Below are 26,579 nucleotides of genomic sequence, written 5' to 3' on the forward strand. Positions count from 1 at the left end.
TGGCCCTAAATGCGGGCGACCTGGCCATCTGGGGCTGCAGCTATGGGGTTATTGCATCATTGCAACCTCCCAAAATGGAGCTGGAAACCCTTCTACAGGGGGGTTGGAATACTATTTATTTCTTGGCATGGATGACGCCAGCGTCCTCCACCAATGATGAACACCACGTGCCTCTTCCTGTCCGACATCCGACCAGGTCTACGGAGCACACGGCAACTGAATTGATGGATAACGTACATGTAATACAATATATTATCTCAGGGTCCTTGTAAGACCAGCGATACCGGGAGCTGCAGAATGGATGTTGGGTAAATTACAGACAACAATGGCCATTCTCGCCAGGCTTGGTTGCACCCACATGGCTGCTTAAAAAGGGCACCATCCCACCCTGCGTTTGTGTCTCCTGACAGGATCCGCAGCTGGATCAGGACCACACGACCACTCGACCACAGGCCCACCCTTATTCGCGACAATGGTCTTGTTCAGGACTGGCCTTGCTGCTCTGAGCGTCGTCTCAGCAGCCGTGGCGAGCACCTGCGTCCCCCGGGCTGTCAATACCACGACCTGCAATGGCAAGAGGTATATCTACGACGGCCTGTCGGGCTACGGCTTCGTCCCGGGCAGCGCGCGCGACAAGTACGGCGACACCATCAGCATCGGCTCCAGCATTGCCATCGAGTCGTGGGAGCGCAGCAAGTGCGGCAGCTCCTACGAGGGCATCCTGTACGGCTTGCCCGACCGCGGCTGGAACACCGAGGGTACGCTCAACTACCAGCCCCGCATCCACAAGTACACGGTCCGCCTGACCCCCGTGCCGGCGTCGCTGTCCAAGCCCGCCCAGCCCAACGTCGAGTTCGAGTACCTCGACACCATCCTGCTGACCGGCCCCGACGGCACGCCCACCACCGGCCTCGACCCGGATTTCGCCGGCGGCGCCACCTACCCGGGCTTCCCCGTCCTGCCGGCGGCCACGTATCCCGGCGACGGCTTCGGCGGTCCCGGTGCAGGCGGCAGGCGTGTCTGCCTCGACCCAGAGGGCCTGGTCCTCGCCCGCGGCGGCGGCTTCTGGATCAGCGACGAGTACGGCCCGTACGTGTACCGGTTCGACAGCAGCGGCAAGATGGTCCACGCCATTGCGCCGCCCGAGGCCATCCTGCCGCGCCGCAACGACACTGTCAGGTAAGTTTCGCAGTAATTCATATAATCCACGTGCGCAACGCCTCGGTACTAAACTCCCCCCCCCCCTCCCAGCTTCTCGGCCAACAGTCCCCCCCGCTACGACCCAGCCAAGCTTCCCACCCCAGGGGACCCCACCCTGGGCCGGCAGAACAACCAGGGCTTCGAGGGCCTGACCGCCTCTGCGGACGGCAAGACGCTCTACGTGCTCCTGCAGTCGGCGGCCGAGCAGGAGGGCGGCGCCTCGGCCCCGACGCGGCGCCACGTCCGCCTGCTGGCGTACTCTCTCTCCAACGAGGAGGCGCCAACGTACACGGGAGAGTGGGTGGTGCCCCTCCCCACGTTCGTCAACGCGGCCGGCAAGGACCGCGTGGCGGCGCAGTCGGAGCTGCACCACGCCGGCGGGACGCAGTTCCTGGTGCTGCCGCGCGACTCGGGCGCCGGGAGGGGCATGGACGATGCGCTGTCGAGGTATAGGCGCGTCGATGTGTTTGATGTCGCGGGCGCGACGGATGTTGCGGGGAAGTATGATGGGGTTGGGGATGCGGTTGCGAGTGCAGGTGCGTATGCGGGCTTGGGTTGACTGCTTTTTCTTCTTCTTTAGTCTTTCCCCCCGGCGTTGTTTGTAGGTGCGCTTTGCTGACTGGTGGGGTCATGTGATCCTGTAGGTGGCGTGCTCAAGGACGAGATCACGCCCGTGACCTACTGCTCCTGGCTGGACTTCAACGTCAACTCGCAGCTGGGCAAGTTTGGCTTGCATAACGGCGGGGAACAGGACGAGGGCCTGCTGAACGAGAAGTGGGAGGGATTGGCGCTCGTCCCCGTCAGTGACGACGAGGAGGATGGCAGCGGCGGCGGCAAGGAGTATTTCCTGTTTGCGTCGTCGGATAACGACTTTATTACCCAGGATGGTGAGTTCATTTCTGAGACGCGATTTCGGTACGAGGCAGTGAGAAGCTGACGATGTTTGACAGGGTATATGAACGGTGGCTTGTTGCCGTATCAGGATGAGTCTGGCTTCAGCCTGGATAACCAGATGCTGGTGTTTAGGGTTACGTTGCCGAAGGGTGCAGAGCCCTTAGTTGGATAGGAGGGCGTGTGTGGCGGTGAATAGGGGAAGCAGACGTGTTACGATGGGCTAGATAATACTGGCAGATTCAGCGTTGGATTCTAGAACAAAGGCTCTGGTTAACTTCTAGATATCAATAATTAGTATTTATAACTGGACGTCCAACCTAGACATGACGAGAAGAGCTATAAAGACAAAAGGAATGTCGATGCGCCGGCATAGGCAACATTGCCTCTGACTCGATTGTGTGTCTGCTGACAGGCTTCAATATTTACAATCTCACCGGTCCCATTGGCACCAAAGCAGCAGGTCGGCTAGTAAGTCGGGCCTCCGGAGCCAAGCACAACCTAGACGCTGCAGCCAAGGCTGGACGAAGGTAATCCGGTGGTAAGACTAGGGAAACATGACGCGGCAAAGCGGCCCATTGGAACTAATGCTACTCTCAAAGACGAGGAGACGTACATACATGCCTTGTATACCTGGTGTATATAGCCTCTGCTCACTTAGTCTTGCTGCCACAGGTTCAGGGGTCAGGGGGAGGTCCAAAGAGGGGTCACATGGAGTTGCGCAGATCCGGATACCTACCTGGACCCCTTCAAATATATATATTTTCAAATATAAATTAAAGTTCTCGTTGCTTTATCCTGGAGTAGTAGCGAGTAGCGGGGAGCTGTGGTATCGCAGTTGAGGCAAGTCCAATGTTGATGCTGATCTTTGATGATAGGCATTGTAGGCGAGATGGAGATCCGAAGTCCCAGGTCGAACCCAACGGTTTCACTAGCCTCGGCCATGGAGGTGAACAACTCCAGATCAAACTTAATGGTGTTCCTGCTGAGGACGCTGGAAGTGGGCAACTTTTGGCACAACAATGGCTGCTTCTTTCTGTTACAGCCGCCCGTTCTGAAAAGATTTCAATCTCAGCTATCTTTATGGCTCTTCTCGTCATGTCTAGGTTAGACGTGCAGTGAACAAATACTAATTATGGATATCCAGAAGTCAACCAGAGCCTCTGTTGATTGATGGGGTCCGCGGGCGCGGCGTTTGCGGCGTCTTCATGAGGATAGCCTAAAGCAGGAAAACAAAGACTGGCTAGAGGTATATTATGAGGTCGTCTCCGCGGGCAGGGGCGGGCTCTTAGCTATTTGGGCAGCGGCAATTTGGTATTCAAGCAGGGGCATTCAGCTATTCAGGCAGGGGCATTTAACTGTTAGGGCAGGGGCATTTGGCTAGCCATCGCTGTCGCCCTGCCCGAATAGCCAACTGCCCCTGTCCCCAGGCACAAGCTCTATATTATTCGCAGTCTTCGAAGTTTGACCTCATTTACGACCAAAAAGGTCGAGGCACCCAGACAACTACCATCACCATCGGCAGCAGCAGCAACACCATCACCGTCACCATGTGCCTCTGCCGATCACCCAACTAGGATGCGGAGTCTGGGTTGGCCTGCATTCACCCCGACTATCGGAACAAGGTGCGCCACACCTGCTTCATTTTGTACCAAGTTGTCACCCTGGCCGACTACGGGATGTTGCACTACTACCAAACTCCCTTCGTCCACAACTCGGCCACTTTCCTGCTCTGGCATCGGCACTACAACTGGGTCCTCGACCAAGATCTCCATGACTTGTGCGGATACAGCGGTACGTTGCTCCCCTCCCTCCAGTCTTGAACTGAGCCTCCGCCTTGCCTACTTGCGCTGACATATTCGTCCCCCGAATAGGAGTCTTCCCGTACTGGGGATGGGGGCTCGACCGGGAGAACAGACAGGTGAGGTCATTAATTCCAGCTTTGCATCATTCGTTTTTTTGCTGACCATCGCTAAACGCAGACCATCTCGGGCACGAATACCATGTACAACCGGCCCCCGAGCGCGGAAGCCAAGCTCACGGACTCCAAGGCCTTTGAGCCGATCAGCCGAAACGTGACAATCGAGCAGACCATGGATACCGTTGGAGGGACACCGCTTTGTTACGTCTACAAGCCGTGGTAATGGCATGTATGTGGAAGGGAAGGAGAGTTTTAGTTTTTTGACTCTCAAGGTACCTAGCTCCGACACTGTCAAACGCAAATATGAACTACTATTTTGTTTTTCTCTCGACCGATTACATTACGATGGGAACAACCCCCAATGTTTCCAAAAACGTATCCACAGCCTTCGAAGTCTGTCAGTCGAGCAGCTGAAAATCCCGTATCAAATCCTGCTGCAATTGCTACCAAGATCCCTTGATTCGCCCACACCGTTCGCCAAGGAGGCTTCCTCATATATCATATAGAGAGTGGAAGTGGGAAAAGGGGTGTGTCGCACCCCACCCGTTCAGCATCCTTCCAGAAGGGTAAAAGATGCAACAAGAAACATAAAACAGCCCAATCTAAAAGACGAATCTCGTCATTGAATATTGCGCCCCTTGTGGAAGGGCTGGTGCAGCCCTGTGTAGTAGGTGTGCTTGGGGTGTGCAAGTGAAATGCTGTTAGCTCCAGCACCTGGCTCAGACCCCCTGGCGACATGCAACGCTGACAAACAGACTGATCATGGATTAGAATATTAGATGGTAAACCGACCGTATTAGGCTAAGTAGCGGGGTCCGCAGGAAAATGTCAAATCTCCAGGTAACTTCAGTTGCTCATTTTGTGCTTTGCTTTCTCTGCATCCAGTTGAATGCAGCTTATCACTTCACTCCCACACACCCCTCACGCCCTCACAACATGCCTGTAGACTTTCATCTTGGCCCGACCGAGGCTTCCACCCGCGCTGCCGCCGCCAGCTTTGCCCAGCATGTCCTCAAGCCTGCCCGCTCCGAGTACCTCAAGCATGAGCAGCACCACGAGCGGTTCCAAGCCACCCAGACGGCCTATTCTGCGGCAGTCAAGGGCGGCCTGATCAAGGGCCAGATCTCGCCCGCTCACGGCGGCGGCGGTGGGAGCCTTGTCGAGGCGGCCATCATGGTGGAGGAGTGTTATGCCGTCGAACCATCCGCGGCTCTCACCATCTTCGCGACCGGCCTAGGCCTGACCCCGCTGAACATAGCGGGCAGGCCTGAGCACGCCGAGTTCCTCGCGCCCTTCCTTAGCGGCGAGGGCGCCCCGCTGGCCTCGCTGGTGTTCAGTGAGCCCGGCGGAGTCGCCAACGCCCTGGAGAAGGGTGCGCCCGGCTTCCAGACCACGGCGCGCCGCGACGGCAACGAGTGGGTCATCAACGGCGAGAAGATGTGGGCGACCAATTGCGCGGGCTGGGATTTCAAGGGATGTGACCTGGCCTGCGTTGTCTGTCGTGACGTTACGGACGAGACCCCGAATCCCGATGGCGACCCCAGAGACCATGTCATGATCCTCCTGGTAACCCGTGCCGACCTCGACCGCAACGGTGCGGGCGCCTTTGAGGTCCTGCGCCACATCTCGACTCCGGGGCACACGTCGGTCTCGGGACCCCACGTGCGATACACCAACGTCCGCGTGCCAGCCAAGAATGTGCTCTGCCCTCCAGGGCAGGGCGCCCAGGTTGCCTTCGGGTCATTCGATGTCAGCGCGGTCCTCGTTGGCGCCATGGGTGTCGGTCTCATGCGGGCGGCCTTCGATGCTGCGCTGGCCTTCGCCAAGCGGGACTCGCGCAACGGCGCGGTGCCGCTGCTGGAGCGCCAGGCGTTTGCCGACCTGCTATCGGGCGTCAAGATTCAGGCTGAGGCGTCACGGGCCCTGACGTGGAAGGCCGCCCACGCCATGGAGAATGGCCCCGGCGACTACGACGCGCGTCGGGAGTTTGCCTTGGCCGCCAAGATCTACTGCAGCGACGCGGCCGTTAAGGCCTGCACGGATGCCATCAATGCGGTAGGAATGTAAGTTCGAATTCACCTCCCGATGCCACAGCCAGGGAAGGAGATACGACCCCCCGTATGGCGAGACACGCTAACGTGGACATGATAGCACGGCTTATGACCTGAGCCAGCCTTTCGCCGAACTTCTGAACACTGCTATGGTGTTGCCCATCTTCGATGGTGGCAATGTTGGAGTTCGGAGACGTCACATGCAGCAGCTTATGTTGTCGCCGACCTACGATGCGTGGGCGGCGACATATGGCCCGTCCGAGAAGCAATGAATCGGCACTTTCCTTGGAGAAAGTGTGAGCTTCATAACTGAAGGCAGCCCGTTGGCGGCCGGACGAGCGACCTGTCCAAAGGACTATATAAAATGAAACAAATATTCGACATGCTACAGCGTCGATTTTGGAAAATAGAACCAACTTGCCTATGGTGCGTAGCCGCTAAGTTGGTCATAGTCTCCTGGGTCCTCATGTCATAAACTTCTTCTTGCAAGAATCAGTCTCTGACTAGATTGAGCTTCACTGACGATTCCCTTGCGAGTCGCATGAGATCATCTTGCCTGACTTCGAGTATGATATTAGAGTGTGACTCTAGCAAATCTACGGACAGCAAGGCAAGGAGACGCTATATGAATAAAAATCTAGAAGAGCAAGAGAAAGACAAGTCAATAAAAGGCTGCAGAGTTACAAATGAGAAACCATCCCACGTTACTGAGCCAAGTAGACACTGCGTTTCTTATGCCATTAACATTATGGGATACGCAGACGCGATCCCTTTTCAAATCCTCTTCTACACACATCTCTTACCCTGTCCAACTCCATCAATGCTCCACAAACACCCCATTTCCAGCCCCTTTAATGGGAATGGCCATGGCCGTGGATGTGGTCATCAGACCGAGCATTCAGATCCCGCTTCCCAACCCACGACGTCCCGTTTGCGCGCAGGGCGGCAGTGGCGTCGGACATCTTGACTCCGAGCACCCTCTCAATGTACCCAGGCAGCTGGGTGTTATCCCAGTTCCCGGCCATGTCAGACCTGATAGCCCTCCCATTCTCACCAGCCCCGTACCCAAACAGCGTGACATCGCTGGCCGTGTGGTCGCCCGTGCTAAAGTGTACGCCCGCCCGGCTGGCCAGCAGGTTCCCCATCTCGGTGCCGAGGTTGCGCGCCGCCAGCAGGGTATTGACCTCTGCATCGCTGGCGCCCTCGAGCCCGTACGCCGGCAAGATCTCCCCGACGAAGTAGGCGCGGCGCTCGGCGTCGGAGCCCTTGAACTCGCCGAACAGCTTCGCCAGGGCCTCGGTGGAGGCGGAGGCGCGGCCGAGCGGCAGCGGGTTGAAGCCGTGCAGGGTCAGGCCGCCGCACTCGTGGTCGGCGGCGCTCATCAGCATGGTGTCCGGGTGGGCGTCGATCCACTCGCGCGCGAAGCCCATGACGTCGTTGTACATGATGGTGTCGAAGAGGTGCGCCGCCGGGTCAGAGGCATGGCCCGCGTGGTCGATGCGCGACGCCTCGATCATCAGGAAGTAGCCCTTCTTCTTGCAGCTCGTGGCCCGGTCGAGCGCCGTCAAGGCCGTCTGGACCATCTCTAGGAGCGAGGGCTCTGCTTCGGGCTGGCGGGAGCGGTCGATCTCGTACATCATCTGGTCTGCGCGAGGGGAGAGGGAGGAAAGGAAATAAGCAGGGGTTCGGAGAAGGATTCAACAGCAAGAGAGACATACCGTCGTTGAACAGGCCGAGGAAGGGCAGCGGGATGTCACCCTTGCCACCCTTGAGGGTGTCGAAGGCGGACCGGTTCTGCATGACGTAGTAGCCGTGCTCCTCGGCGAAGGAGAGCAGGTCGACGTCGTCGCGGCGACACGACCCGGGGTCCGACTTGGGCTTGAAGTAGCAGCGGCCGCCGCCCATGAGGATGTCGGCCGAGGGGCCCATCGGGTGGCCGTAGCCGATCTCGTGCTCGGCGATCTTCTCGTACGAGTTGCGGTTGGCCACGTGGGCGATGTAGCCTGGGTAAGCCCGGATACGTCAGTATCTGCTGTCTTGTCTTGGGCTAAGGGGTGGTCTCTTGGAAAGAACAAGAACATACACGCCGGAGTTGCGTGATTGATGGTGCTGGTGACAACCAAGCCGGTGCGCATGCCGTTCAGCTTGGCGGCCTCGAGGATGGACCCGACGGGCTCACCGTTTGGGTCGACAGCGATGGCTAGTGCGGTAGGTTAGCTTGTTTCCCGAGAGTTGCGCACACAACACGTTCTTGCAGGTGCGCACCATTGTTGTAAGTCTTCACTCCACAGCCGAATGCGGTGGCGGAGGCGGCCGAGTCGGTGATCAGGCTATCGCTTGCCTGGGTACGGACATTGCCAATGACCATCTTGTCCGCGGCGAGCTGGATGCTGACGGGGGCCTTGGGGTTCCCGCCGTTCTGAATCAGCGAGACGTAGTCTCGGGCCATGGTCTGCGAGGCCTGGCCGAATCCATCCGGGACGATGTAGATGAAGTTCTTGGCCGAGGGAGCAGCCAGGGCCGAGTGGGCGAGCAGGCCGCCGACGGCGAGGATGCCAGCGTTGGAGCGCATTTCGACGAGACGGTATTGCTCGAGTCACGAGTCAAGTACTGCTGAAAGAGGAGATGCCTTGACCGGGGTTTGCAGGAGAAGGAGGTTGACGGTACCCAGAATCAGAATCAAACCTCTTGCCACATGGTGGGAGGCATTACAAGGTATAAGTACGCCGATCCTCAACACCTCCGCATCCGCCAGACTGGCCAGAGTCACGCTGCATGCAGCACCGGGTCGATAGTCTTCCTTCAGCGGGCCATTCTGCTGGAACTGAGGGGCATCCCGGGAAATTGGGACCGATAGCGGGTATCGGTGTCGTAGAATGTCCACGAAGTATTCCGGCCACGTGCTCCATGTCGGAGGAGCCTCACCACGAGCGTGGTGGAATGCGAGGCTGGCAGAGGGAAGGCGTGGTGTTGATAATGGGATCGTATGCCCCACTTGGGAACTGCCCACACCAGGAGCAGGGGCTCAAGGGAAGACTACTTAGTCTTGGCCATCTTGGCCACCTTGGCCGTCCTTGGCCAACGCTTTTCCTTGCTGCGATGCGCCAATCGTCGCTAGGATGCAATCAACGTGCTTCTACATTCCAGGAAGCTCGCTGTGTTTGCTAAAATGCGTCTATAATCGGCTGGGAAGGATTGTCCCGATCCAGCCGCGCATGCGTCCCTGGTAAGAATGATTATTTTTTCCAAACATTGTCCCGAAGAACTTTGCATTAAAACAAGTGGATTAGAGCGGAGCACATATCCTAACGAACAAAGACCTCAAATAACGAAACCCGTAGCAGGTCGGGCCGGATCATCAATATCAGGGGCTGGTAAAACCGAAGTTGGGAATTCCGGAATAAACCCGAGGATGTTGGCGTTCTCCTATCCTTTGCCGACACTCGCATAGTCTTGTGCTCGAATCTGGGATGTAATCTTTCCGCAGTCTGAGTCCTGCACATGTAGATTCCCGACTAATAAGTACGGATTGCAGAAATCTCTTTTTGAAGAGTTCCCTTTGAACATATAACCTCCAATCTGTCGACAGGGTCACGTGAATTTGGTTACACCGATGAGACTCGAGGGTTTTTAGGCTGTCGGGATGAATACGTGGCAATATTACCAGCTAGACGGAGTTGTTGATTCCGCCTCCTGTCGAAGGCTGAAATGGAAGTTCCACGTTATGTCGTACGTCCTGCATCGCCTTGCCGCTCGTAAGAGACAACCAGAATGTCTAAGGACTATACATCAATTCCGCTGGACGAGGATGGCGCGGCGACACCCCATCCTAGGAGGCTGTTATCCCTTTGGTGTATTGCGGTGGCAGCGCTATTTATCGCCATATCTGCAGTGACCTCTTTTATCTTGGGACTTGCTGTAGGACAAAGTTGGTCCAAAGAGGATGCCACATCACGGCGGCCCCAGCCTGTCGCAGGCAGTCTTATGCCTCAGCAGGCATTCATTCCTGAGAGTATGGAAACATCCCATGGCAGGATTATTACACAGCATTGGTACTGACAACTTACCACAGTACCTATCAAGGAAGTAACCTTTGAATTCCCCACCAAATATGAAGACACAGGACCCGAGGGATACGGGCTATGGAACGACCTGATGCCAGGTAAGGACCTTTAAACTTTGCAATTCTCAATTGAACATTTATTGACCAATACATATAGTCGGTTTGGGCTTCCTCCGCGTCCCATATCCCCGGCGTTTCGACATGCCGGATAGCGAGCCTATCGAAGACGACCCTGAGCAAGGAGAAGTCTACTCTCTCTCCGTCACTCACCAACTTCACTGCTTAGTATGTTTCCCCTTTTCGACGCTGGCACGCATTACTAACCCCACTTTAGGCCGTTCTACGGGATGTAATCATCAAATACGAAAAGCGTGATAAGTCCCGTTATGCAGGAGACGGGCATGAGTACCATTGTCTCGACGTATGGTTCTCTCCTTTCTTCGGAGTGTGAGGCATCTAGACGCTAACTTTTAGAAAAGTATATTCGGCAGGCTGTCATGTGCGCCGGAGATACGACGATGGATTACGCTGATGATCGAGTCTTTGGCCAGGATGGGAAGGTAACGAGATATGGGTTTACAGGAGCAAATTCCACGCATCAGTGCAGGGATTGGGATGCCATCAAGGCCTTTGCAGAGCAGCATAAATCGGGGAATAGGACTGGTATCCTTTAAGCTGTTTTCTCGTCAGGGTCTTAAGACGGACGGGAATTTGTGATGGCCAAATTTAGTGCGTCGTATAGATGAGGATCCCTAGGGGTTTAAACACAGGCAAAGTATCAAGGGAGTATGTGTTGAGTTATCCCCTAATTTCCCTACTCCGAGAAGTACACCAACGGTGACACAGTTGGCTTACTAGATGCAGCTTGCCACAAAGCTGAGATAATGTTTGCAATGGCAACTAATTCTGCCTCTCATGTGTACTGGTGTCGCTGATTGCAACCATTCTCAGCTTTGAAACGGCGCTCACAAGAATTCATGATCATGCACTTCCGGCAATGACAGACTAAGTCCATGTCAGGGACATATAACACACACCCACGGACGGTCAGCAACTCTCCCGGCGGGATATTTCACGCATCCCATTTCCAGCCAAACATGCAACAACAAAACGCGTCATCTCAACATCAACATCAATACGCCAACCTCTTCGCAAACCTCATCTCGGTGTTCCCAACGTCAAACACGGCAACGACGTTGGACAAAAACGTGACCCCCAGGACATGCGGCCCGGAATCGCTATCCATGATCCCAACCCGGCACAGGTGGCCCGTCTCCTTGTCCCGGGCACCGGGCCGCAGCAGGTCGTCGGCGCTCATCCAGTACGTCTCCTGCGTGCCGATCCGGACGCCAAACCGCGCCATCTTGGCGTTGCACGGCGCGTACCACGCCCCGTCGCTCTGGAGGAACTGCGCGGGCGGGTAGAATGATTTGAGGATGGCTGTTGCGAGATCTAGGGGTCTTGGGTTAGGGGGGTTTTGTTTTGTTCAGGGGAAGGGGGATTGGAAATGAGAAGCAAAGACGAACCGGTGGGTAGGATCGTCAGCGTCGAGCCGCTGTCGACCAAGATGGGGAACTGCGTCGTGTTGACGGTGAATCCCGCCGTCGACTCCGGATCGGACGCGTTCACCCTCCCGTAGATGTACGCGTCCGCCGTGATGACGTACAGACCGTGACCCTTCTCGTCGACGTTCCAGCTCGGCATGGCGCCCATGGTCTGGATCGGCGTCCGCGCCCACGTGGAGTCGTCGTAGTCGACGGGGGGCAGGCCGCCGAAGGCGAGGTAGCTCGACTCGTCGCCCGCCGCCGTCGTGAGGTTCCTGCCCTCGTCGTCGCGCGACAGCGCGATGGTGAAGAGCGGCAGGATCTGCTCCGTCTTCCACATGGTGGTGAAGACGGGGTCGTACATGGCGACGCTGCCGTCGATGCTCGTCATGAGCGGGTACGCGAGGCCGAGCAGGCCCGACGTCTTGCCGTCGCCGTACCAGTACGTCTGGTTCACCATGGCCAGCTGCTGGTGCTGGATCGCCACGCCGCCCAGCGTCACGTCGTCGAAGCCGAAGTAGCCCGTCACGAACGTGCCGTCCGCGTACTGCCGGCTGAATCGGGACCCGGGGATCGTCCCGTGGCTGAAGTTGCCAATGAAGCCCTCGTCGAAGCCGCATTTTGCTTCCTGCGGTTGGGGGGTGTTCCCGTTCGTTTAGCCCCAAGGAATGAGGGCTTGCAGAAGGGGTGATTGCTTACCGGCATTGGCATGTTGTTATTATTTATACAGGTGAAGGGCGACTTGATAAACCATGTATCGCTGGACCCGGTGTCGATACTCACGGGCAGTGTCTGGTTTCCAACCTTGATGTCTGTGACGTAGTATATGTCTTGAACGTTGGTCAACCCAGCATTGAAGGGGTATCCCGCTGGCGGATCGGTCAAGTCTCGACGTCCGGCCTTGGGAGAACCATCCGGAGCAAGCTTTGGCACCGCCCTCAGAGAAACGTAATTAGAGGTGACGGCGATGGCATTCGAATCCCGCCGACTGTTCCGTTGCACATGGACGTCCTCCTGGGGGATGCTTCCCCGGACGGCTGCGGCCGCCGAGAGCGACGTGAATGACGCCACTCCGAGAGCCTCCAGGAGCCATTGCGTCTTCATGGCCGCGAGCTTCCGACTTCTTCCCGGGGAAGGTGTTCCAGGGGAGGTCTCACAGGCTGAGACCTGGGACGATTGGGCTTAACAAACAACGAAATGCGCCGTTCATACCCAGGAATCGACAACAACAGGACCGTGAATACTTTCCCCGCGTGAAACAGACGCGGATGCCGTGCATAAACAGCATCGTTCTGGAATCCGGGACGTATATGATATAAGTATGGTGGTAAGTGGATTTGCCGGCAGTGGCGTGTGATAAATGTGCTCTGAATTGCCGATGCAGTGCTGTCTCGCTTTTTGCCATCAAATTGCCATTAATTGATACTATATATCGGGCGTATTATAGACGTCGAACGATTCTGAATCGTCCGTCACAAGACCTGGCATCCTCCCGCGTCAGCCTAAGTATGAGGGGAGCAAAAGTACAGGTATTTTCAGTGAGATAAATGGCCGCCCCCATTGGTGTCGCTTGTTCCCAGGTGTTGGGATGCTTCGCGGTCCGCTTTGCTTCTCCGTCCGCCCTAGGGAGCGGCCTGTTGCGAGCCGCTTGGCGCTGTCCGATTTTCCCATCCTATTTAGAACGGAAAGGTTTCGGATGTGGCGGATGATGGAATGTTCCTTTAGTCCTCACCGTCTGTGTAAAAGCATCGCAAGCTAAGGCTGCTCTTCTCCAAAAGCATAATATTCCGTACCAAAAGACGGACGCTGTGCCATTGTAATCATGCTGCTTTAGAGCCTGACCTATCTATTTCAAAAACCTTTGCTGAACAGCCGTCGGCAACCAGAGAATCAACCAACGTCCTGGAACCAGTTTGGTAGGGACTCTAAAAAAGGATTTCCAGTAGACCGGCCAAGGCAATCCTTCTGAGGGAAGCCCTACCCTTTCCCCTTCTCCTGCCCGTCATCTTTTTCATGCTCCCTTTTTCTCTCCTTGCCCTTGCAAGTATCTGTATCCTCGCCTTTCTCCCTCACCTTCTCCCCTTCCCTTTCCTTCTCATTTCCCTTCGACTTCTCATGCTCCCAGCCGCTCCACACCACAGCATCGTTCTGGGGTCCCAAGGGGATGCCACTGTTGCTGGCCCTGCGTTGCGGGGCTTGGGCAGGCGGAATGCCAAAGCGCAGTGCGAAGGCGGCTGTGTCTAGGACGTCTTGGAGGATTAGGTGTAGCGGTGGTAGTATGATGCTGCTGCTGCCCCTGCGTTCCGGGAGCAGGGCTGGGGGAATGCCAAGGGGAGGGTTGGAGGAGTTTAGGTCTAAGACGCCTTGGGGGGTTGGACGTGGCGGTGGTGGCATGCTGCTGCTGCTGCTGCTGCTGCTGTGGATCGGGGGCAGGGCCGGGGGAATACCAAGGGGCGGGTTGGAGGAGTTTGGCTCTAGGAAGCCTTGGGGGATTGGACGTGGCCGTGGTGGCATGCTGCTGCTGCTGCCCCTGAGTTCCGGGAGCAGGGCCAGGGGAACGCCAAGGGGCAGGTTGGAGGAGTTTAGGTATCGGACGCCTTGGGGGATTGGACGTGGCGGTGGTGGCATGCTGCTGCTGCTGCTGCTGCTGCTGTGGATCGAGGGCAGGCCTGAGGGATTGCCAGGAGAATGGTCGACGGCGTCTGGGGGGACGTCGGGGGTTGCTGCTCCAATGGACACTTTGCGGCGGTGGTTACGGCGGCGGCGGATGGGAGAGGGGGCTAGGGACTCTGTTGAGGAATCGGTCTAGGAGGAGGGAGGACGTTAGTGGGTTGTGGATGGGAGTGTTGGGGAGAGGGGGTGAGATGGTTGTTGTCTGTCATGCTTACATCGGCTGCTGACTTCCTTTTCCGGGGTTGTGTAAAGCTGCCCTCAGAGATCGCGTTGGACCGGGGGCGTCCGCGCTTCGACGGTGTGGTCGGGGTATCTGGCTGCCGCTGGCCCGAGTTATCATTGCTATCTTTGCTACCTTGCATGCTGAATGTTGTTTGTGTGGTAACGTGGCAGAGAGAACAAGTCCTGGTTCTGGAAATGGAGCTTCGGTGTGTGTAAGGAGTTACTAGGCCTGGGGTGATTGTAGTCGACTTTGCTCCACGATGACAACAATAGACCCGAGGAACAAGGGATGTAAGAGGATGGCGGGTGGAAAAGAAGATAACCATGTCCGGCATTTTGCATAGGGCAGGTGTAACGAACTGCGAGTTCAGTCGCAGACCATTCAGGTCGGAAACGGTGGTAACAATGGAAAGACACATGAATGAATGACAGTTACAAACCTGGAAGCCAGTGGCACCTAAACTGCAACACCGGCGCTGGTACTGGTAGCTTCAAGCAGGTGCAAGTGAGTGTCCCTACTCCAAGGCACAACAGCGCACTGACTGTCCATGTCGCCCCAATCCATCCAGCCATCACTTGGGGAAGGTACGATGGAATTGTATTCGCAATAGATGGGATGGATACACTCAGTGGCAGGCTGTCCCTCTCGCTCTACCTACAGGAAGGTTCCGAATAGGACGGGGCTTAGTTTAATGGTGGTTCAAGTGATGCGCCCTACATAAGTGGATGTAGGTGGAGATAAAGGGAGAAATCTAGTTGGGGCATCAAGTCGACTTCAGCCCCGAATTGTGCGAGAGAGCACTTCAGACCAACATCGAACCACCATCAAAGAACCACCAGCACATGTTCTACGAAACTACGAAGAGCCAGTCATGAGAGACAACAGGCATGTGAAGTTGGAAATCCACGCCATGCTGAATTTCACGAGATCTACAGACCAGGGTGTTCTCCCGCCAAGACAAGCGCATTTCCCAGCGTTTTGGTTTGGGCATTAGGCTGAATGCCTGGATCTGCGGCCATGGGCTATCCTGAGATGTGTCTTGTTTGGTGAAGGGGCGTCTTCTTCCGCCTCACCGTTAAAACGTAAACCGTGTCATTTTGTTGCAATTTTTGTGAAGAAGCCAGCAGCACGCCCCCATCATCTACATAAGCCCTTGGAACCCTGGGAGATAGCGCGCCGCCAATATGGGATTCCGACTCTACGGAACGCTGTTGATAGTGCTGGTTGCTATCGTGTCCCAGGTGGTACACGGCACTGAAGTCTGTCCATGGAGTCCATTGCAGCAGAAGTCGGAGCCCACATGTGGCATTGGCATCTCACCCCCGAGCAAGGACACCGAATGGGAGGGTCCTCACAATTGCATCGGGAAGCACTGCATCTTCTCGAACCGCCAGTTCCGAGGAGGGATAGTGCTTGCCACGACGGCGGAAAATGCCGCCATAGTGAAGCGAATGGTGAAGGAATATACTCCGAAGGCCGAGGATGACACCAAGAGTCCTTCTTACTACGAGGCCGACATCCCGGGAAAGGGGCTGGGTCTCATAGCCAACAGGACGATACGGATGGGAGAGCACATCATGAGTAACACGCCAGCCGCGATGATGCAACTCAGATTGCACAATACCATGCCAGACAAATACCAAGTCGGCATGTACAACATGGCCGTGCAGAAACTTCCCGCGCCGACCCGGAGGGCGTTCCGGAGCCTGGTTGGGGACACCATCGTGGATATCTTGAACAAGAATTGCTTCCGGATGGATATCGACGGTGACAAGGAAGAGGCCCACCACCTAGGCTGCTTCCTAGACGTAGCCCGGTTCAACCACGACTGCAGGCCAAAGTAAGCCTCCCCCCTTGCCACCCCCAAGCCTGACAGACAGACAAACAAACAAACTAACCCAACCCCCCCCCAGCATCCAATACCACATCCGCAACCTAACCATCACCACCATCGCAGTCCGTGACATCGCCCCAGGCGAAGAGCTCTCAGTAAGCTACATCGACGCAGCCATGCCTCGCGCCGAGCGCCAAGAGCGCCTCCAATGGTGGGGCTTCACCTGCGCCTGCTCGCACTGCCTCATGCCGGCCACCGAGGTGTCCGTCTCGGACGCGCGTATCACCCAGATCGTCACCCTGCGCGACGAGCTCGACGACCCGCAGAGCACAGCCGTGACGGCCGAGACGGGCCGCGAGCTCGTGGCCCTGTACGAGGCCGAGCGCCTCGACATGTACCTCGGCGGGGCGCGCACGCGCGCCGCCCTGAACCTGGCCCTGTTTGGCGACGTCGAGGGCGCGCGGGAGATGGCCGCGAGGGCGGTGGAGGCGCTGGAGAGGGAGGGAGGGACGGGGCGCGCGGATTGGTTGTCTATGAGGCAGCTGGCTGAGGACCCGGAGAAGCATTGGACTTGGGGCCAGAGGAGGGGTGGGGGAAAGGGGCGAGGCCCGAAGCCTAAGTAGCAGGGGGTGGCTGTGTTGGATGGGGTGGGGGAATGAATGGTTCTTACGGCATGCAAAATGGAGGTATGAGCCACGCAAGTCGCGGTTGTCAGGGTAGAGTACTACGAGAACAGTAAAAATATGGTGCTCGAAGTAGACAGCCGCTGAGTTAGGTAACTAGTAGCTCGCAATGGTTAAATCGAGCTATTCATAAGATGTCTCTACGAGCTACTCTGGTGCGGAACGGCAGTTGCCTCCCTACAACGTAAAGCATATGACGAGCTCGTGGTCGGATAGCGAGGATCAGCAGGCCCCAACCCGCTACCCAGTCACATGGCATTCTGAGCCATATTGGATGCGTTTCTGTTTATTTATCGGTTCTAACCCTCATCAACTAAAATTTTCAGCCACTGAGGCAGTTCAACATTCCCCCCCAGGGACCATCGAAATATAAGCCATACAACGCCAGACCATGAAGCCGCCACAAACATCCTAGCACATCATCCATCACCTCGCACCTTACCCGACCCACTTACGGGCATTAAGGAACAGGCGATACCAAGGCCCAAACTGGCCGAACTTGTCGAGCTGCTCCCCCGGCGTGTAGCTGGACACGTCGGCCATGATGGTCCTCTCGGGATGCGGCATCATGGCGAGGACGCGGCCGTCGCGGCTCCTGACGCCGGCGATGCCCATCGGGCTCCCGTTGGGGTTCATGGGATACTCCTCGGTGACGTTGCCGTAGTTGTCGGTGTACCTCAGCGGGATCACGCCCGCCGCGTCCAGGGCCTGCATGTCGGCCGGCGAGGCGAACTCGGCCCGGCCCTCGCCGTGCGACACCACGATCGGCAGCGAGGAGCCGTCCATGCCGTCGAAGAAGAGGGAGGGGCCCGGGCTCTGGATCGTCGCCATCGAGTAGCGCCCTTCGAACTGCTGGCTGGCGTTCCTGACGAAGATCGGCCAGTTGTCGGCTCCCGGGATGAGCTCCGCGATCCTGGTCAACATCTACACCGACAGGTTGTCAGTAATTACTCAATTTGACCCAATTTGAGGGCAAAGGAACTCGTCAATGGGACAACTCCCAGGTGACATACCTGACATCCATTACAAACTCCAATGGTAAACGTATCAGGCCGCTTGAAGAAGGCCTCGAAAGTGTCGCGCGCGGCGTCGTGCATGAGGATCGACTTGGCCCACCCCTGGCCGGCGCCGAGGACGTCGCCGTAGGAGAAGCCGCCGGAGGCCGCGAGGCCGCGGAACCCGGCGAGCGAGAAGCCGCCCAGAATGTCCGACATGTGGACGTCGACGGCGTCGAAGCCGGCCGCACGGAAGGCAAAGGCCTGGGATGGACTGTTAGCAACAGAGTCCGACAGGGTTTGGAACGGATTGTAAACTCGCCATTTCTGCGTGGCCGTTCACGCCTTGCTCTCTGAGGATTGCGACCCGCGGGCGAGCAACTAGCCCCTTGAGAGCAGTCATCATAGGGAGCTTGATATCGGCAGGATCGAACTTGAAGAAGACGTGTCAGTCAAAAAATAGGGGTATTGAAATGGTGTAGGCACTAAACTAACCGTGAGGTTGTAGGACAGACCCGGGTCCTTCGAATCGAGAAGAGCAGCAAATTCGGAGTCTGCGCAAGCCGGATTGTCTCGGAGCTTCTGCAGCTCGAAGGAGGTGCTGGACCACTGCTGCTGCATCTCAGCCCTGTCCAGACTGACCAGGACCTTCGATTGGTATCGAATCGTCAGCGACTGCTTTGTTGTCGCCCGAACATAGCCGATTGGTCTTATCAAACCACTCGGGGGCCCGCAGGTGGCAAAGCTGGGGACCAAAGTCAGCGTTTTCTATTTCTGCAATCTCCAAGAGTAGATGAGAGCGGAATCGGGGAGAGAAATAAGGGCAGATTGGTGCCCAAACGGGCACTAAGGGGGAAGGAAGGTGACATCTCTTTACTGACCATCGAGTGAACCGTGTGACATCATCTTTGCGAACTTGGAAGACTGCGCCAAGTTCTTCGTTGAACAAGGATTCGAGGACCTGAGATTTGGAATCGGCGATTCCATCAAGTGAGATGTCGGCTCCGCATCGACCAGCAAAGCACATTTCCGCCACGGTTGTGAGTAGACCTCCGTCAGATCCTGTGAGGTTGCGAGTTAGCAACTGAACCATACATGGCGAGAAAGCAAGGGAAACCAGGGACTCCGAAACTCACTGTCATGATACGCGAGGACCACATCCTCCTCGTGCAGTTGGGAAAGGGCATCGAAGTAATCTTTGATCAACTCCGTATCTCGGACGTCTGGTGCTTCGTTGCCCAGCTGCCCAAGAACTTGAGCCAGGGCGGAACCACCTATAATATAGCAGGTCAGTAATTGTCTAGTGTGACTTGCCGCAAGAGCAAGGGACCCGCGTCTCAAGTTTCCCTGGGACCATGAAAGACAATGATGGACTCGGAGGGTGCTTGCTTACCCATGGCTTTGCGTCCCTGCGCAAGATCGACGAAAAGCAGGATCGACTCTCCCACTTCTTCGATGCGACGGAGTTGTGGTGTCCAAGTCCTGCGAACGTCCTTTACCAACGAGAAGGCGGAGATCACGACCGAGACGGGGGCTGTCACGCTCTTTGCCTCTCCCGACTCCTTCCAGGACGCCTTCATCGATGTCGAATCCTTACCGACGGGGATGGAGACTCCCAACTCTGGGCACAACTCCAAACCGATCGCCTGCACAGCGTCGTAGAGTTCAGCTCCCTCGCCCGGGTGGTTGACGGCAGCCATCCAGTTAGCACTGAGTTTGACTGAATGATAAGATCGGAAGTCAGCAATCACCCGAGTTTGTATTATGGCATGGATCGACCAACAACACTGCCGGAAGGGGGAGAAAATAGGTTGGGGCTAGATACTGACCTCTCCTCAAGTCGCCCCTGCGGTTCTTGGAACCCTTGATGTCGGCTGCGCCAAGATTCATCAAGCTCTCCACCACGGCCATACGGGCGGATGCGGCCGGGGAGATCAGAGCAAGAGTTGGCTTCTCTCCCATCGCAAACGCTTCGCCGGCGCGGCTCTTCTCGTCGATGCTGAAGCTGGTCAGGGTTACGGCAACATCCGCCACCGGAGTCTGCCATGGTCCCACTGCGAATAACCAGAGTCAGTAATCTCGCCGTAATTACTTATTCGCGGAGTACTCAGGTAGAGTATAAAGGGCATCGGAATTTCTTACCAACTTGGTCACGCGTTGTCAAACCACCGACGGTCTAAGAAACCGAAATCAGCACATCATCTTGATCTCAGGGCACCGAACCCAGAGCAGGAGGAACTTACCCGGTCGCCTATCGTAATCAGAAACATCTTCGAACCAACAGCGGGGAGGTTGAAGACGAGTTTTGTGGCCTGGGTGATCATAGAACCCAAGTCGGACACGCCGTGCTTCTCCTCGAGGCTCTTCGCCGCGTCGAATGGCTGGAGAGCTTTCTCGACTCTCTCGACGCTCCTCTCAATCCTATGTCCCGGTGGGAACAAAACGTCCATCGGGAGATCGATGGGGTTAACAGCAGGTTTAATAGTAGGCTGCTCATCCTTGAGGACCAGCTTTGCTCGTCCGTCCCGGTTGGAAACCACGGTGCCCACATTGGAGAAGCCGGAACGCTCGCGCTCGCATATCCGCGTGAACCGAGTGAGATGCTCGGGGTTAATGAGCAACACGTATCGCTCCTGGGCCTCGTTACACCACTGAAATGAAGTCAGAAAAGTCAGTCATTACACCAAGGACCGACGGGGGACAGAATGGTGATGTCACTTACAATTTGCAACGGAGACATGGAATTATCAGCGCTTTCCACTTGCCGCAAGTGGAATTCGCCTGCAATGGAAGTCAGTAAATGTTCTAGGTCGTCCGAGAGAAAAATTGAAGATGATCGCCCCGGGCTGCTTACCTCCAAAGCCTGCGTCCTTGACCAATTCCGGAAGAGCGTTTGACCTGCAATGCCGGTAGTCAGCAATTGCCTTCACGAACTAGAAGAATCCAGGGGATTCCTTACAATCCTCCGGCGCCAACATCGTGAATGAAGGCGATTGGGCTATCCTCGCCCAAAGCAACGCAAGTGTTGATGACCTTTGAAATATCAGCAAATGCCCGAGTATAAAGGGTAGCCCTGTTTGCTTACCATCTGGGCACGCCGTTCCATTTCCGGGTTTCCTCGCTGGACGCTGTTGAAGTCGAGCTCAGCGGTGGCGTCCGAGCCCGTGCTGGACGAAGCAGCACCCCCACCCAAGCCAATCAACATCGCCGGACCTCCCAGCACGATGATGTGGGCGCCGTCACTGACATAGTTGGGCTCCTTGATGGCATGCTGGGGCCTAACTGTACCAATGCCGCCGGCGATCATGATGGGCTTGTGATAACCTCTCCAGTCGGGGGTTTGGTCCGGCCCGGCCGTGTTAGTGAGCAGGGTTCGAAACACGCCTGCGAGAGCGGGACGTCCGAACTCGTTGTTGAATTGTGCCGAGCCGATGGGTGCCTCACTGAAATAACGAGAGTCAACGATTGCCAGGTGGAGTGGAACCGGGGCCGGGCTAACTTACAGCATGATGTCCAAGCTACTGGCATAGTGCGCGGGTTTTCCGATGTCGGATTCCCAAGGGCGCGGTGGGAATAGGAGATCTGACACCCAGAACCCTGCAAGCCCTGCCTTGGGGGAACTACCTCTCCCGACAGCACCTACACGAAAACGACTGTGAGCAGGTTTTCAACCGACGACGGGCTTGTCAGTCACGTACCCTCGTCTCGAATCTCTCCACCGCTACCAGTTGCAGCCCCTACGATACCCGCGGGTTAGCAATTACCTAGACGATAGAACGTTCACAGAGAAATGTGAAGATGGCTTCCTACCAGGAAATGGGGATATTGCTGTCCTTTAGCATTCAAAGTCAGCAATCTCCTATTAAATGCACAATCCTTCCTCCTGTTGACTTACGGGTGATTGTGGGTTTCGACCTTGATTACCGGTTGGACGACTTCTCTCGTGAGCTTCCACGAGCCGGTCGAGTAATCCGGGGCCCAATAGTTTCCAACTTCACCAGCGAGAACGGCGGCATTGTCACTGTAGGCCGAGATGGTGAAGTCCGGGGTCTGCTTGTGAGTGTTCTTGATCATGCCGAAGAGGCTGTTATCCATGGCCACGCCGTCAATGGTCCAGGCCGCGTTGAACACCTTTACAAGCATGAGTTAGCAATTACTGTTTTGAGGGAGCAAAACGGGAGTTCTAATTGGGTGATCCCCAAGGTTGCCTACATGGTGTCGACAGTGCTCGCTGTTCACCTGAGCAAACATGAAGAGTTCAACGTCTGTTGGCGACCGTCCAAGGTTTTTGAACTCGGCCACGAGGTACTCCATGTTCTATGAGCATTGCAGAGTTAGTAACTGCTATATACCTGAGATTCAGGGGCAGACAGAGGCAAGGGAGTACCGGCTGGTCAAGGCCCAAGCCCTCGGCCTTGTTGTACTTCTGAAGTTCAGAGAGGGGGTCCTTCCCGTCGGCGAAGATATCAACAATGATAAGCGGGAGCCGTTCTTTCTCTCCAAACATATCATGGAGCGCTGGTGGCTCGAGGGCGAAGTTCTCGGTCATACGGTCGTGTATCACGTCGCGTAGCGCGGCCAGCTCTTGCTCTCCGTCGTACGAATCCTCAAACTCAATGGTAACTACACGGCCCCTCTCCATACGGTGAACCTGGTCCTTCAAGCCGCAAACGTGGGCGATGCTAGTGGCCTTCGAGCTCCATGGGGAGATGTTAAGCGGTGTGATATATATGTCGACACTCTTTTCATCTGAGGCAGAGCTCCTCGGCTGGCCAGTGACGTGCAGCAGCTGCTTGACCTTGTCCAGTCCATTCTCCAAATGGACATAATAGAGCCACTGTCCGCGAAGCTGGCTGACTTTGGCGGGGCTCTTTTTGTTGATGAGGCCGATCAACTTGGCCGCCTCCGAGGCCGTGAAACACGACTCGCCAGTCAATGTCTCGTACGCCATGGTGAGAGGATTCCAAGTGCTGAGCTTGGAAACAGGAATGCCGTTGTCGCCGAAGAGCTGTTGATGAGCGAAATCGAAAAATGCCCCGCGGGGTCCAAATGTGTCACCGCGTACGTAATGCAGGGTAAAATCTCTGCAAGGATGGACCCCACCATGTGGCTGAGTCCTGTGGCTGATATTCTGGCCGACTTATCTCCCAGCTGCTGCCAGCTGCCAGCTGCCAGGCGTCTGGGAACTTTCACGCCACCACACATTGTTCATTAACATCATTTTTGTAGGTAAGGAACCATTTCACAGAAAGTTGCGAATGCCGAGGAAACTAATTTACCGATTCTAAGTATCGTCTTAAAGTAGAAATAGGAAGGAAAGGAAAGGCATAAAAAGTGTGTATAGTGAGTTAGTATTGAACAGTCTCATTTTCTTCCCATGCAAATGTTTTTCGGTTTATACCATAGAACAGGAAGCGAAGAGGAGGCCCAAGCAAGGTTATAACTAACTTCGAGGCGTTGGGTTGACCCTAATCAGTTTCCGCACACAAACCGGCTGACGCTTTAACGGCATAGCACACAACTGGGCTCAAGGATCCCTCTGTGATTGCGTTTCCTCGTCTAGAATATCCCTTCAGCCTCCCCATAATTACGTTCAGAATGTTCTCAGGGTGTGCATTTGGTCTTGAATGTTTGTTTAGCCATGTTTGATATGTTATTTGTCTTCTTAATAGAACAGAGCAGATACAAGAAAGTGTGGCGGCCGTGACAGAAGTTGCACTGGGTTCAACTCTGGAAGGCCAAAAGCACTTGCTTGCAACGCTGAGGCAATGGGTTCTCTATTTACTCGGTATCTATAACTGTATATCGTCCAAGCTGAGCCCAACACACATCTCTAACCTCTAATTATCAGCTGCGGATTGTGTGCTATAATGGAGCATATATCGTGCCCCAGCAACTGCCGGCTGGCTCACAGCTTCCACATGCTTGAACCTGCCACACCTCTCCTCGACGGCTTTAAGCAGCCTGGCTTTGAACTGGTTATCTTCGGTCAGCCCCCCAGCCAGTATAAGGCCCGATATTGACGGATCAATATTCTGAGTCTGGACGAGCAACGCCGCCAGCTGCGCCAGGCTTGCCGTCCCAGCATCGACGATTTGCCTCGCACTTTCGTCAGAGTCAGCCATTGAGAGGACGAGCTTCGCAACTCCGGCAATTCGCTTGGTCGTCGCGAGAGTTGCGTCGTCCGCCTGGTGGAGGGTCGAGTCTGGGACGAGGATGGTGCTGAGGAGGTCGTCTGGTTCGCACTTTGGATATTGAGCTTTGAAGTGCTGAAAGATGGCCCGCGACAGTGGGGGAAGCCCTGTGTCAGTGATGACCCCAGACTTGTTGCGCATACGGTATAGGTCAGAGGAATATAAGGCTCTGCGAAGAGCTTCTCGCCCAATGCCATAGCCTGATCCGTCATCACCCAGGAGGTGACCCCAGCCCCCAGCACGCCCCGTTCGCTGGAAACCTCCACCGTTTCTCTTGTAGCTCATGGAAACGGAGCCAGTCCCGGCAACTATAACGATAACGGAGTCGAGATCAAGTTGTGACGCTACGGTTGCCGGGAGCAGGTCGATGTCAGTGGTCACCCGTAACCGCTCTCCAAGGGGTAGCCTCAATAGCTCAGACAGCGCCGTGTCAACCAACGAAGCCATAGAAGGCCTGTCATAACCAGCCATGCCTACCCAGGCGGATAAGAATTTTACGGACTGGAATGGGCGCCCCTTGGTCGCTTCGGAAGCATTTAACGCTTCCTGGATTGCTTCGGAGATGGCCGAGGTGGCAGCATCAAGGCCAATGTTTGACCTAAGCCATATCAGCCTAGCACACGTGGATCTCGTTGGGGTGCCGTGGGTGGAAACATACACATTGCAAGGTCCTGCTGTGCCCATCCCCAGTCCTCCATCCCTCGACATGACTACGGCTTTGCAGCTGGTACCTCCAGCATCCACACACAGGACTAGACCTTCGTCTTGGCTCCCGTTCTGCAAATGCAGATTCTGGATTTTCTCTTCTTCTTCTTCAAAGAGGCGAGCCAGGATGCCCTTGTTCTGCTGGAGGCGATCTTCAGCGTCGGCCACCGATACATTCAAGACGATTGTGACTGCTGCGAGTTTCACGCTCCCACGACAGGCCTCGAGAATCTGCTCAAGCTCCTCATCCGACTGAGGGCAGCTTGAACCGCCGATGAACCTGAGAATATTCTTGGCACGTTGCTTGAGTTTGAGGTTTGTGGCTTTGAGATCGATCATCTGCGCTCTTGTCAGGATTAAACGACTCGAAAAAGACCAAGTCTAGGCGCCTACTCACCAGGTTGCCATACGTCTTCCCCAGCTTGATCATAATCCCGGTGCTGATCATGTTAAGCACCAGCTTCGTCGCCGTTCCTGCCTTCATTCTGGTGCTACCAGTAACGACCTCCGACCCAGTTACTGCAGCGATTAGGTAGTCTGCATTCCCCTCATCTCCTACCGCCGAGGGCTCAACGCAGACGAGCCCAACGGTTATGCACCCAAAAATCTTTGCATAGGACAACCCGCCCAAGACGTACGGTGTTCGTCCAGATGAAGCAATTCCAATCAGGGAGTCGACCTGGGGGTTCAAGTTGAGGGCCTCTAGATCAGCTTCGGCCCCGGCCCTGCTATCCTCGGCACCCTCCTTCGCGTGACGAAGAGCATGGTCGCCTCCGGCTATAAGCGCAACGAACTGATTAGGAGGCGCTGAGTATGTCGGAGGTATCTCCGAAGCATCAAGGACTCCAAGCCTACATACATGTCAGTTGCAAGACTTGTCCAGATGCCAGCCAGAGGGGGGGCCAACTCACCTCCCGCTTGTCCCGGCGCCGATATAGAAGACTCGACCACCATTTCGGACACGCTCAGACAGAGCATCGATCACCTCTGCAATGACGGGTATGCAGGGCTCAACAGCCGCCGGCACTAGGGAGTCCTCGCGGTTGAGGATCTTGCAGAGTTCCTGCGTGGACACCCGGTCAATGTTGGCGCTCCGAAGGTTCCTGTTCTCCGTCTGCAGGCGGGCGAGCTCGACTATTGGCGGCGGCATGCTGACAATAGATATCTTTTGTACTACATCGTTCGGCCCGTCTCCGTATAGTAAGCTGGAATGCGAGCGTATTAAAGCGAAACCGGGAACCAGCGCTTATTCCCGCGAGTCCGCATCTACCCATGTGCTACCCTGGTTAGCTTCGCGATACGTTTCCTTCCTCTGTTGTTAGCGCGGATCACCATCTCACCTCCCTTTTAAGGCAAGGTTACAGAAGATCTTCCCCGCAGTTGCCCTCGTTCAGGACCCAAATACATGGACACTTATCAGTGGCCCCGAATACTATTGGGTCGCGTCCTCACGACTATGGTCGTATTTCGGGCGTGCGGCCATGTAACGTATGAGGCTCTTGTGTCCCATTGATATATAGATAGCGGGCATACTTCGCGTTCCCTGTTTCTCGGGCGACGAACGCTTCAATAGCAGATCACATTGCCACATCTAGGCAGCAG

General features: G+C 55.9%; 9 protein-coding genes across 9 annotated transcripts; 4 read left to right on the forward strand and 5 right to left on the reverse strand.

Moving 5' to 3' along the window:
- Window positions 1-472: 472 nt before the first annotated feature.
- On the forward strand, window positions 473-4,235 carry QBC33DRAFT_559888 (esterase-like activity of phytase-domain-containing protein; the record flags this gene model as incomplete). Its single annotated transcript, XM_060430009.1, has 7 exons — window positions 473-1,179; window positions 1,252-1,736; window positions 1,845-2,087; window positions 2,151-2,227; window positions 3,669-3,885; window positions 3,966-4,012; window positions 4,074-4,235. The coding sequence occupies 7 exons, from the start codon at window positions 473-475 to the stop codon at window positions 4,233-4,235; spliced, it is 1,938 nt and encodes a 645-aa protein (XP_060282788.1).
- A 668-nt stretch (window positions 4,236-4,903) lies between these two features.
- On the forward strand, window positions 4,904-6,767 carry QBC33DRAFT_473898 (acyl-CoA dehydrogenase/oxidase). The gene is made up of 2 exons (XM_060425220.1): window positions 4,904-6,075; window positions 6,164-6,767. Exons 1-2 carry the CDS (start codon window positions 4,949-4,951, stop codon window positions 6,333-6,335), a joined length of 1,299 nt encoding a protein of 432 aa, XP_060282789.1. The 5' UTR covers window positions 4,904-4,948; the 3' UTR covers window positions 6,336-6,767.
- Window positions 6,581-8,869, reverse strand: QBC33DRAFT_588774 (putative alkaline phosphatase). The gene is made up of 4 exons (XM_060431555.1): window positions 8,329-8,869; window positions 8,147-8,263; window positions 7,782-8,066; window positions 6,581-7,708 (listed from the first exon to the last, which is right to left on the reverse strand). Exons 1-4 carry the CDS (start codon window positions 8,633-8,635, stop codon window positions 6,915-6,917), a joined length of 1,503 nt encoding a protein of 500 aa, XP_060282790.1. The 5' UTR covers window positions 8,636-8,869; the 3' UTR covers window positions 6,581-6,914.
- An 825-nt stretch (window positions 8,870-9,694) lies between these two features.
- Window positions 9,695-11,187, forward strand: QBC33DRAFT_611770 (uncharacterized protein). The gene is made up of 5 exons (XM_060432458.1): window positions 9,695-10,075; window positions 10,136-10,225; window positions 10,284-10,411; window positions 10,461-10,547; window positions 10,606-11,187. Exons 1-5 carry the CDS (start codon window positions 9,835-9,837, stop codon window positions 10,798-10,800), a joined length of 741 nt encoding a protein of 246 aa, XP_060282791.1. The 5' UTR covers window positions 9,695-9,834; the 3' UTR covers window positions 10,801-11,187.
- QBC33DRAFT_588776 (acid protease) lies at window positions 10,928-12,774 on the reverse strand (the record flags this gene model as incomplete). Its single annotated transcript, XM_060431556.1, has 3 exons — window positions 10,928-11,578; window positions 11,653-12,298; window positions 12,370-12,774. The coding sequence occupies 3 exons, from the start codon at window positions 12,772-12,774 to the stop codon at window positions 11,259-11,261; spliced, it is 1,371 nt and encodes a 456-aa protein (XP_060282792.1). The 3' UTR covers window positions 10,928-11,258.
- Window positions 12,775-13,647: 873 nt separating this feature from the next.
- Window positions 13,648-14,705, reverse strand: QBC33DRAFT_588778 (uncharacterized protein; the record flags this gene model as incomplete). The annotated part of the gene is made up of 2 exons (XM_060431557.1): window positions 13,648-14,475; window positions 14,559-14,705. 2 exons carry the CDS (start codon window positions 14,703-14,705, stop codon window positions 13,648-13,650), a joined length of 975 nt encoding a protein of 324 aa, XP_060282793.1.
- A 793-nt stretch (window positions 14,706-15,498) lies between these two features.
- QBC33DRAFT_588779 (SET domain-containing protein) lies at window positions 15,499-17,023 on the forward strand (the record flags this gene model as incomplete). The annotated part of the gene is made up of 2 exons (XM_060431558.1): window positions 15,499-16,406; window positions 16,480-17,023. The coding sequence occupies exons 1-2, from the start codon at window positions 15,751-15,753 to the stop codon at window positions 17,021-17,023; spliced, it is 1,200 nt and encodes a 399-aa protein (XP_060282794.1). The 5' UTR covers window positions 15,499-15,750.
- Window positions 17,024-17,240: 217 nt separating this feature from the next.
- On the reverse strand, window positions 17,241-23,109 carry QBC33DRAFT_541507 (CobB/CobQ-like glutamine amidotransferase domain-containing protein). The gene is made up of 20 exons (XM_060428168.1): window positions 22,466-23,109; window positions 22,291-22,395; window positions 21,974-22,209; window positions 21,889-21,911; window positions 21,777-21,815; window positions 21,582-21,717; window positions 21,164-21,521; window positions 21,038-21,111; window positions 20,933-20,976; window positions 20,801-20,859; window positions 20,322-20,729; window positions 20,221-20,254; window positions 19,908-20,132; window positions 19,472-19,798; window positions 19,215-19,352; window positions 18,960-19,140; window positions 18,574-18,823; window positions 18,401-18,511; window positions 18,097-18,342; window positions 17,241-18,007 (listed from the first exon to the last, which is right to left on the reverse strand). The coding sequence occupies exons 1-20, from the start codon at window positions 23,027-23,029 to the stop codon at window positions 17,522-17,524; spliced, it is 4,044 nt and encodes a 1,347-aa protein (XP_060282795.1). The 5' UTR covers window positions 23,030-23,109; the 3' UTR covers window positions 17,241-17,521.
- A 533-nt stretch (window positions 23,110-23,642) lies between these two features.
- QBC33DRAFT_105269 (uncharacterized protein) lies at window positions 23,643-26,385 on the reverse strand. Its single transcript, XM_060421876.1, has 5 exons — window positions 26,318-26,385; window positions 25,889-26,254; window positions 25,375-25,828; window positions 24,931-25,316; window positions 23,643-24,870 (listed from the first exon to the last, which is right to left on the reverse strand). Exons 2-5 carry the CDS (start codon window positions 26,125-26,127, stop codon window positions 23,919-23,921), a joined length of 2,031 nt encoding a protein of 676 aa, XP_060282796.1. The 5' UTR covers window positions 26,128-26,254; window positions 26,318-26,385; the 3' UTR covers window positions 23,643-23,918.
- Between the last annotated feature and the right edge of the window lie 194 nt (window positions 26,386-26,579).

This window comes from Phialemonium atrogriseum (genome assembly GCF_030411735.1).
Source record: "Phialemonium atrogriseum strain 8032-3 unplaced genomic scaffold QBC33scaffold_15, whole genome shotgun sequence".
NCBI classification, from domain to species: Eukaryota; Fungi; Ascomycota; class Sordariomycetes; order Cephalothecales; family Cephalothecaceae; genus Phialemonium; species Phialemonium atrogriseum.